The sequence below is a fragment of the Eutrema salsugineum genome, unplaced genomic scaffold (assembly GCF_000478725.1).
Source record: "Eutrema salsugineum unplaced genomic scaffold, Eutsalg1_0 scaffold_14, whole genome shotgun sequence".
NCBI classification, from domain to species: Eukaryota; Viridiplantae; Streptophyta; class Magnoliopsida; order Brassicales; family Brassicaceae; genus Eutrema; species Eutrema salsugineum.
Window position 1 is genome coordinate 45,352 of NW_006256877.1, and position 11,679 is coordinate 57,030.

At 35.0% G+C, this 11,679-nt stretch overlaps 1 protein-coding gene across 1 annotated transcript; it reads left to right on the plus strand.

The window, feature by feature from the left end:
• Positions 1-2,928: 2,928 nt before the first annotated feature.
• On the plus strand, positions 2,929-3,540 carry LOC18022939. The gene has a single exon (XM_006405190.2). The coding sequence runs from the start codon at positions 2,929-2,931 to the stop codon at positions 3,538-3,540; it is 612 nt and encodes a 203-aa protein (XP_006405253.1).
• The last annotated feature ends 8,139 nt before the right edge of the window (positions 3,541-11,679 follow it).

Sequence of the window (11,679 nt, forward strand, 5' to 3'; positions counted from 1 at the left end):
AAAGGAAATAGGTTAGGTTAAGATTGTATTGTTGGTTTCTTTTTAAAAAAAAAGTGATAACAGCGACAAAAGAAAGAGTGAGACAAAGGCGGCGAAAAGGAACGAATTTTCCCGACCAGATTCCAGCGGGGACCGAAGGTTTTTCCGGTAAGGAACTTCTTCCTCACACTTCTCTGTTCTTCCCTCTTTGTTTAGAGAAGTTTCTGCACCGTTCAAAGTATCTGCAGAGTTCGACGACGACTTTTAGGGTTTCAGTCGTCTGCAGATTTCGAGGAGTTGCCGGAATTACTTTTTGAAGATCACCTTGCGGTGAAGTTTTAGTATGCGGCAGCGAGGATTACATAATGACTAGTTTTCGCCGATTCCGTAAAAGATAACCCTAATTTTTTTGTTTTGCAGGTGTTAGGGAAATTTCTGATGGGTTAGAGGAAATCCAGTGAGTGTGAAGATTTGCGGTGAGTCAGGGTTACATTATGGTCGATTTATTGTTAATTATGTGGAGTTTTTGTTATGTTATGATGATAGACTTGAATGGTATATAAAATGAGTAGTAGATTTGTTTCTATAAAGAGTAGTAAATGAGAAAGAGTAGTAGACTTGTTCGTAAATGAGAAAGAGTAGTAGACTTGTTCAGTAATGATAGAGTGTAGTTTAGTAGACTTGTTCCGAAATGATTGAGAGTGGTAGACATGTTCGTATAGAGAGTGGTAGACTTGTTCGTAAAATGATTGAGAGTGGTAGACTTGTTCATATATAGAGTGGTAGACTTGTTCGTAAATGATTAAGAATGGTAGACTAATTCTTATTACATTTACATCTATGCAGAAATGGCCTCTTCTAGCAAGACGAATGAGTACCCACCCACACTATTTCCGCATGGGAGATCACCTCTACAGAAGAAGAGTTTCCATAATTATTGCCAACTAACTGAATTCGGGCTCATGATAAGTGCAGTTGGAGATACAGTTTTCAATGATATCATGAACACCTCTCATGTAAGCTTGCTTTTATTTAGTAGATTTGCTGTGTAGTTTAGTAGATTTGTTTGTTAATGATTGTAGAGTTATCGTTTTAATATGGTATATTTGTAGTTGTATATTTGAACTTTGCATATGAATGATGACATTTTTTTGTTCTTCTCTAACAGGTTATACACTTTGCTGTAGCGGACGAGTCTCCTACGAAAGTTGCGGCATCGATCCGGCGTGTTATTATACAGATTATAGATACTGATTTGGTAGATTTGTTTTTAAATTGATGGTAGACTTGTTATGTAGACGAAGATAGACTTATTATGTATGTCAAGCTCTAATGATGGTAGACTTATATTGTTTTGTACATCAAACGGTAGACTTTTTGGTCAGTTGTTATTAGGACTTATTGCTGTAACTACACTTTCAAAGGACCATGCTTTTTTTGGCATGATGTTGGTCCTTTGTAAGTTTGGTATATTTGTTGTCTAAACCATAAAATATTGTACATCAAATACAAGAAGTTCGATAAACCAATTATTACAAGAGAGTTCGAAAATGCAGAAAATCGTACAAGTTTGATAGATCGATTATTTCAAAACAAGTTGTACATTTCTTGACATTACACTATCCGCATAAGCATGTTGTAAGTAGTTCGTTTAGTAAAAGGGATGGCATAAGTAGATATATGTGAAGTTTATCTTACTTAGGCGGTGGCTATGACATGTACACAAGAGATTGTATCAAGATCAAGCATACCACGTACATATTTTTTCTTTCAATGTAGTACTTGCCAACTGAATATATATCCATTGAAATATACGTTAATAGAAATGTTAACAAAAAAATTCATGTAAAAAAATAAATCTACCATCCTTACAGTAAATCTACTATAAAACACTAAAACATTTTCATACTTAGCAAAATTGGATGTCTGGTTTTTTCGTAGAATTAAGAATAAATGTGGGCAAAAATGTCATTTCCATAATTAAAAAGTCAAATGTCTACCACATAAAAATGTTAATAAGTCTACCATCCTCAGAAATACTTATAAGTCTATTAAACTAAACAATATTTTTCTGAATAGAGGTTATCTGAGTAAGTACCAAAAACAATTATAAATCTACCATGATTGTAAATCAGAAATATTAAATCTACTAAGAATTAATAAATCTATTATACTTGTAATTAAACCTACCACATTATTTATTGAATTTCGACGGTTTTAAATCTACCATTAGTACTAATAAATCTACCAAATTCTAATAAAGCTACCATAAATAGTAATAAATCTATCAACCTAAATAAGTTTACTGTACATCAAAGGAAATAAATCTGTCACCATTACAAATAATTCTACAAAATTTTAGGATAAATCTGTCGCCATTACTATTTAAATCTACCAAAAAAGTCAAACACTTATCATCAGTCAACAGAATATTCATAAGTCTACCATTAAAGATAATAAATCTACCATCAAAAATTTTGTCTACCAACAAAAAATAAGTCGACCATTCTATTCAAATACATCTACTAAAACAAATCTACTAATTTTAAACAAATCTACCTTCTGTCAAATAAATTTACCAACAAAAACTGGTATTAACCAAATTTTAACAAGTCTACTACTCTTTCTCTTTTACGAACTATTAATCTTTGGCCAATTAGAAAGTCCACTCCAATTTACTCACTCACATGACCCACTCGTATGGATCTCCATACTATAGGGGGAGGGGGGAGAAAGAAATGTTGACGAGTGACATTGAAGCCGTTATTTTATTAATTCTATAGATGCTAGATCCATATTGTAAGGAAAAAAAATAAAGGAACATTGAGAAGCTTAAGAAGCAAGTTCAAGATGCGCATTGAACTCATTAATTCGCTAATCTCTATAAATCGATGCCCCAGTCATATTGTTAAGCCTTAAAACGTAAAAAACAACAAAATCAATACAAAGATGAAAACAAGTGCGATCTTTTTCTTCTTGCTCACTGTCATTGCAATAACAACTTTTGGTGGTGGTGGTGTTGTTTCTGGTCAAGAAGAAAACTACGCCGTGTATGATGCCGACGGACAAAAGGTTAAAACCAACGTTCCGTATTATGTCAGCTTCATGACGATAGAGTACGGAATGTGGATTTGCCGAATGCGTTTAGGATCTGTTGATCCCGAGTCATGTCCGGGACAACAACCGGTAATGTTCACTGATCCAAATATAGCACCCACACCAGTTATGTTTGTATTACCATCTTCAAATTCATCATCATCAGATCGTGTCGTCATAAATGAATCAACCGATCTTAGCATTAAGTTCGCAACGCCTGGCCCTTGTGGTGAGTCCCCGTTCTGGAGAGTTGTTAATGGAGAAGTATTCCTGAGCGGAACGGAGTTAAGCAGTGATAGTACATTCACCATTCAGAGGACTGACCAATATTATAAGTTTACTTTCGGTAACGGTTTTGATCAAAGGAGTATCAATTTATCTAACGAACAAAAATCAAAGCTATTATGGAAGAGGTATTTAGGTCCAGAGATGGAGATCTATTTCTACCGGGCTACGCTAAAGTAAAGGCATATGTTTCTACATGAATTATCCACCTTTAAAATGTAATCAAATAAAACTTGTCGTAAAACATGATATGTATTACAAATACGCGATAAATTAATCGAACTATATCATATAGGATTCCTTTTCATCCATCGTTTTTTCAAATAAATGACTAGAATCGTATAAGTAAAGCAGATGTTCCGCATTTTTAGTGAAATGTTAAGCAAACTAAAAATATTTACAAGAGTGTTTAAACTGTTAAATAAACCAGTATGAGACGATTTTAAGTCACTGCAATTAAATTCTTTGAAAAATGCAGCGTATAGCTCAAGGGTGATTAATAGGGCTGATAAAGGGATTTTTTTTAGTTCTAGATCAATCGCTTAAGTACATTCATGTCATTGCAATACATTAAGGTTATCAATCAAATTGGAAAAAGTATACTAAAATAAAACGCATGAAACTCTCAAATTTAAGTGAATAAGTTGGTTTTATATTCACGACCAATAGATTCAAGTTCAACAAGAAAACAAGCTAACAATATAAACAGCTCTTAAACAAGGTTAATGCAAATGATCAAAGACAAGCTATTGGGTGTGATTATTGACTTTGAGTGTTATTAACGCTAACCTAAGATGCTCAAACACACAAACAAGCCTTTGTCCTTAGGTCTAGAACACTTAATTAAACTAACTTATTCTCATGAAGCTAATTACTTTGCTAATTAACTTAATCAAGATCAAATTCTCATATGTGAAAAAGACATTATAAACAAACATTGGATTCAAGTTCTATTAACCATTTAATGCATTTAGCAAGCATACTCATGTGAAAAAAATGAGAAAATTCTTATTTACCTCATTGGAAAATTTTGCCACACTTATTATGCATGAAATTCTCTGCTTTAGATTAAACTGATCAGGAGAGATCTAGTTTTAAGCTCACCAAATAAAAAAGGAAAATAGATAATGTAGTCCTTAAGCATCATAGGTCAACCAAGATAAACACTAATCCACCATACCAAGGGCAAATTCTGATTTGGATTATACGGTTTTCGTTAGCCTCACGACATTGTTGCTATTGGTTTCTCTACCCTGGCATTGCATTGTGACTCGAGGAAGGTTGATGATGTTGTAGTATCGGTTGGTGACTGAGATGTTGTTGCGAGACTGAGTATGGGTTCGGGTTCAGAGGAAATTCGGGTTACAGATGGTGAAAACATTTTGGTGGCTCCATGATTAGAGAATTTATGTGTCTCTTGGTTCAATTAACCTTTGCACTAATAAGTATAAAGGGTATCAATCTAATAAGTGTATAGCAAGATAGTTCAGTTAACCTTTGTACTATTGAGTATTAAACATTTGATCTTTTTCTTTGTCTTTTTGCTCTCCTTTCAAATCTGTCTCTGTTTTCAAGGTATGGCAAGATGGTTTCCCCACTTCTGCGTCTTGTATGCATAAACCTACAAGAAGAAGATGCAACAAAACTAAGAGTAAGATCAGTAACACAATAGAAAATAAAACTTGATCTCAATATAGACACAAAGATCTAAAGTTGACCAGACCCAATTGGCAATGGCACCAAATTTATAAGAGAATTTATGTGTCTCTTGGTTCAATTAACCTTTGTACTATTGATTATAAAGTGTATCAATCTAATGAGTGTGATTCAAACATCAGAAATGCATGAAACTATGTTAATCCAAGCAATCAAAGTGATATTTTAATTAACTAAAGACAATGAAAAATGATCAAAGCAAACAAGCAAATAACTAAAAAAGACTGATTCAATAAGATAAAAGATAAGCCTCTAGGTGTGATAATGGATTAAGTTGCTTTCAATGTTAATTCAGGATGTTAAACTAATCAAAAAGACATTTCCTTTAGCTAAGAACTCTTAATCTCAATTAATTCACTCTCATGATGATAATTACCATGTTAATTAACTAATCAAAATCTAATTTTCATTAGTAATAAAATTAATCAACAAGCATTAATATCTAGTTATAATTACCATTAAATGAACTAATAACCATTGTCATGTGAAAGATGCATCAAGCTCTCATTTACCTCATTCAAGCATTTCATCAAACATGTTTGTTGCATGAAATGCATATGAACCCATATTTCACTTTCTAAAGGAACTCTGGCAACTAAATGAGATAGGAAATTAAGAATCTAAATGATAACATCAAAGATCAATCATCTAAGCACCGTAATTTACACACCCAAAAGCTCAAAACGATGACTACTCACTAATCATGACTAAACCCAGAAAATCTAAAGAGTTTAGGGTGTTAGTCATGATTAAAGAGATAAGAAAAGATAAATAAGATGAAACATAAATCTAGATTTGCATAAACTTCAAATGATTTAATACAAAAGCTCTCAATCTCTTAAAAGGGGAAGGGTTTCTGATCACGTTACGATATATGACTTAAGGGTTTTGGTGTTTTTCCTTTTATTGTATTAAGTTTTAGGATCTTTTCCTTTTTAATTTAGGGCAATTAGTTTGTCTCGAGACCTATATAAGGGTCTCTTTTGATTAATAAGAAATGAAGCTTCCAATAATTAACCTTAATCTCTAAGAGAGAGTAGGGTTAAGAGGAAAGCTTTGCCTCAATCTTCCAAATTTTTCTTACGTGAACAAAGGTTCATATCAATTTGGTATCAGAGCTGAACGATTCAATGGGAGACAGTGATTCAATTGCTTGACTTGCAGAGCAATTCGCGAAACTGATGGAGATGTCACAAGCCTTTAACGAAAAATTGGATCGGTGGTATCCTACCAAGCCAAAGGAGCCTTACTACACCCTGGTGTTAGAAGTTCCAGCTAAGGTGGTTGAGGCGAAGCAACCAGAGTTTCAAAACTAGGAGCCTTGATAAAAAGTGAAGCCCTATAGGCTGAGACGAAGCAACTTGATGCTGCGTAGATTAGGGCTGGTTTTAATAAGCTTCAGGTTCTATATTTATAACCCCTAGCTAAATGCCTGCAAGTGCACAGATATGTGTTGTAGTATTTAGGGTATCGATCCACAGAGACTTAATTGTTTTCAGTATGAATTCACGCTAATGCTTAAATCATACTAGAACTAAACAGATTGGGTTTTTGGTTTAGGGTGTCGCTAAATCTAAACAAAGGCAATTAAAATCGAGGTTGTAAACAATTAAAAATGGACGCTGGGCTTAAGGGTATTCGCAGGAATCATGGACTAAACCTATGATAAAAAAAAATCAAATGATAAAGTTAATCAACTATGGATATTCTAGACCTCGAGCACAGTAGTATGACTAGCCTACTCTCACAGCACTAACCAACTGTCAATCAAGACCCTGACCAGTAGCTTTCGAGTCTGGCCCCAGCCACAGTTGTACGCAATAGTTTGAACAAGCTCATTTATATTCACAACTCACCCATAGGTAGCTTTTGACTCCTATGGCAGAAATGCTCGTTTCACCCTAGTTCAGACAGATAATGAAAACTTTTGCAACACAAAGTGTCTAGATCGAATTCTAAGTAGCCGATAAAGAATCATGCAATAAGAATAAAGGCAAACGAAGAACACCTAGAAGATTTTAAATCTTAAATCTAACAATTCATTGAAAAAGACTCATGAAAATCCCTTTGAAATCACTTTAAACCCAACTGGGATAATACTCAAACATATTGTAACAAGGAATCGTGAAGTATTTAAGGTTTCTGGAATTTAAAGAGAACATGGAAGAAGAACGAAGAACAGAGTCGACGGTGGAGGCACGATGCTACTCTCCTTGGCGGCTCCAAGAAGGATTCTCTTTCTCTAGGGTAAAAGTCGAGCACTCTCTGCACGCACACACATTCTAGAATGACCTAAAGGAGGTATTTATAGTTTCAGGAGTTATCTTGGACACTTAGGGCTTCAAAAATAATGACGGGATCAATTTGGGCCTGAATTAGGTCATCTCGAGAAGTGAATGATGTCTGGTCGCGGTCACGGTGCTTATACCCGCGGGGAATCCATTTTTGGCCTCGGTCACGGCCTATAATCTCCTTCAAAACTGCATTCTTTTGTCTTTAGTGCATCGAGAATATCAGAAGCTCCAACCGTTGGATTGTCTCCAAACCAATTTCATTAGAAAGCTGGTTGTCTCCTATATGTTGTCTCAAATTTTGGGGCTGATAAGACGGTGAGAAAGTCTTCATCGCTTGCCATATTTCAGACGGTTTGCATTTATCCAAAATTATTTGTTTGTTCTAAATTACACACCTTTAGTCCAAGTTTCCTGAAAAGTCTTTAAAACTCTTAAACATTGAAAACACTTTAAAAACCATTGAAAACAGAGTTAAAACACCAACGTAAGATATTTATATGATCCATGAAAATGGTCAAAATCTGGTGTTATCAACTCCCCTAGACTTAAACCTTTGTTTGTCCTCAAGCAAAACATAGATTAAGCTCGGAAAGAATCTTAAAAATCGCTGGAGCTAAACAATATCTCAGTGACTGTCCTTCCAAACCATAACCATCGTAAAGCATCTATTTAGATAAATGCTGATTGTGACAATTGATGATTGATAAGTGATTGCTATGTATAACGAGTAATTATTAAAACATGTGATTTATTTACACAATATCAACTTGCTATAGTATTAGATTCATTGTGTGACGGCCTACAATGACGAACAAAATATTGTGAAGTTGTAGTGATCGATAAATTTTGTGACGGCTTACAGTGAGGAACTGAATACTGTGAAGCTACTATAGTGATCGGGGAATGGCTGACGAGCCATTGTTAGACCTTTTAGAGGACTGTGGCACCGGGATTAATTATCGATTCCTATGATTGGGTGAAAGCATTAATCGTAAGACCCATTTATGGGCTGTGGCATAGATTAAGTACCTTGGCGGAAGTTCTTTGGGAATGTGAAGACTCACTAGGTTGATTGTTTTAAATAAATGAACGATTGTCCTTACTTAGAAATATTAGAATCATATATATTATATATTAATGTTAGTTAGGTTGGTTTTGTGTGTGTCTAATATCTATATTATGTATACTCGTTATTGCTATTTCAAACTAATGTATTTAGGGATCATGTGTGCTTTGAAAAGTATACCCTCACTGAGTATTTACCCAAAATGCTCACCCCTCTTTTCTCTTTCAAGTGTTGTTAAGAAATCAGTCTGGCATGGAGTGCAGGTCAAGTTATTCAGTAGAAATTTCCCAGTTTAGGGTGTCTAGTTATGATCTTATATTACATATAACAGTGAAGATGAAACACTAGATTGGAAGAAACATTGGAAGAATAGATTTGTTTCGACTCAAACAGATAGAGAGAGGAAAGAAGGATGACAATTCAGTGTAAATTGTCTCTATAAGGGTATCTTCAACTTTTTTACATATTACATATGAAATATCATAGCCATCAGAAATATTTGGTCATACGCTTAAGGCCCTGTTCTTTTCATAAACGCTCCGTCAGTGTTCGGCGATCAAAAAATACACTGTAGAGAATTTAAAAGGGAGTCCGTGTTCACACGACTGTGACGCTGCAGTTAATTTTAACGGTGATGCCGGTGTCGTTGATGCTGCTGGGTAAATACAGCATCACTTTTTAGGTACCGCAGCTATCTCCTGCGACACCTCCTTTTCCAGCAACATCTCCGACACTTCGTCGTTTTGCTTCGTTATGTATTACAGTAGTCGCCGTTTTACTTTGTCGCAGACGCAGACGCAGCGTCGACGAAAAGAGCAGACCCTAATTTATATTTTTTTAATAGTTATCGACTCCAATTTCTATTATGTTTAATAGCACAAAAATGTGTTCGAGTTATAGGAGGAAATTGAAAAACGGTATCTCTAAAAAAAAAAAAAAAAACTAGAAGGCTCAAACATAAACTTCTGAAAAGCTTATATACTTATAGCTAAATCTCTAACATAATTCTTCTAGGAACGTTTCCTAGAAACAGTAAACAGGAAAATGAGTGAATTGCCAATTTTCTTTTTTGACATCCATTTTGATTTAACCGAATGCCCAAAAACAGGCAAGTTACAACTGTTACAAGGCTCAAGAGACAAATATAAGCCCAAATGAAATCCAAATTAACATGTGGTATACATGTGGTACTCCTGGGGTGAATGTCGACTGCCGGTGAGAAGACGCCGTCGATCTCATCACCGTTCAGAGCTTTGCCTAGCAGCCGATATCCGAAGAGTTTATGGAAGAAACTCCAATCGGATCCACATCCTCTTCTAAACCACCGCACCTTTGCTGATTTCTCCCTTCTCCTTTAAAATCCAGTGATTGTTGATAGTAAGAAAGTTAAATTCTTCATTAATCTCCACCACCGATCATCTTTGCCTCAAGACCCATCCTCTTTGCCTCAAGACCCATCCCTTTTACCTTGAAGGCTGACATAGGGACTTTGGGAAGAACGATCTTCCTAGCAAGAGAGGATGATGCCAAAACTTGAAGAAGTAAAATCACAACTCTTTCCACCAGATCTGAGGTGCCACCTCACCATCATGAGGAACCAACCATTAGAGAAGATAGGGCAATCAAATCCAAACATGTCGGAACTTATTATCGGTCCACGCCAGAGAATATTATCCGATTAACGGAAAAAAAAAATCCGGACAAACGCCAGAAAAAGTTGAAACAAAACAGTATTATACAAAGATCCGGATTTACCGGAATTTATTCTCCAAAAAGCATATACAGCACGGTACTAACGTCAGATTAATGCCGGCACCAGCCAAAAAGAAAACTAAGAACGCTGAAGAAATTTTTTAGAAAATTAGAGAGAACTTTCTTTCTAGAGTTAGAGAGAAGTCGCCTGAATCTGTGATCTAACAACCGAGTGAATTGCTAATTTAATTAAGAGGGTGTTATTTAATCATAAATATAAAATGAAGTTTCTAGGTTTTCTAATCTTCTAGATTTAAAAGTTGATATCAGTTTTATGGATTCATTGGTCTAGATTCTAAAATCTCCGAATATACATTAGATTTTGATTTTAATAATTTACTCATAAAACTCTATTGGAATAAATTTGAAATGACTTAATATACAAAGATTTTAAAAGTCTTTTAGTTTTGTATAACACTGGATTTTAATAAAAGATTTGAAATCTTTATTGAATAACACCAAACTTTAAAATCTCTTACATATGATTTAGAATCAAAAGATTCAATAATACTGGATTTGAAAACATCATTAAGAATTATTAGTTTGAATAACAGTGGATTGTGGTTGGATTTAAATTCTCTTAAAAATCAAGATTGAATTACACTCCTAAAACATAATGTGAAATCAAACAAAAGTTTTTTTTTTTTTTGAAAAAATGTTAAATTTATTAAAAAACGTTTTTACATCAAATATGTGAGCAAATTTTTAACTCAAAGCATGGAGATCAATTTGCTAGTCTAGAGCCTATCCAAAGTTGGTATCCCTCCTCATTCTTCTGGTTCCCTTGCAATCGGATTGAGTTAAACATGTTCTTCATTCCTTTGTCTATCCTCTGAATCAGCGACTGTTGCTTGCCATTTCTTTCACCTCATATTTTATAAAGAGTAAAAAGAAGCAGGTATTTCAGCGTAAAGCCTTTCAAAAAGCCTTGTAGTTGTTGTTGATATGTAATATCACACTAAGAGGTAAAACAGTAAGATTTGAATCAAAAGTCTCATTTTATTAGAAGATAATTCAAAAAAAATAAAACTTGAGTTAAGGTTCGCTCAGTTCCTGCGGCTCGTCATGAGATTGCTCGCCCGGATTCCGTCAAAGCTTCTTGTTCGAAAGCTAAGATGATTAGGTCGGCATTGGAAGTAGCCAACGTTCCTTTTGGCATCAAGGCAAAGAAATATAAACCTTTGCAGAGACCCTGGGACGCTCCAGAAGGCTATATCTGTGTCTATGAGGATTTTTTTCGAACTTGCGGTTTCCGTCTACCCATTCCAGCTCGGCTAATTGGGTACTGCAATCGCTGTGGGGCCGCTCTGTCTCAAATGATGACAGCCTCAGTAACTAACTTTGTTGGTTTTCGGGCCCTTGGTGAAGAGATTGATATCGAGACTACTCAGTCGATCTTCAAAGATATGTTTGTGGTCAATCTCCCGAAGAAGAAACCATGGTTCTTCTCTGTTTGCGCGAGGGCAGGTTCTGACCTCGTTACAGGACCCA

Excerpts from the sequence above, each read along its gene's own strand:
- LOC18022939 (XM_006405190.2), top strand. The coding sequence starts at position 2,929 with ATGAAAACAAGTGCGATCTTTTTCTTCTTGCTCACTGTCATTGCAATA.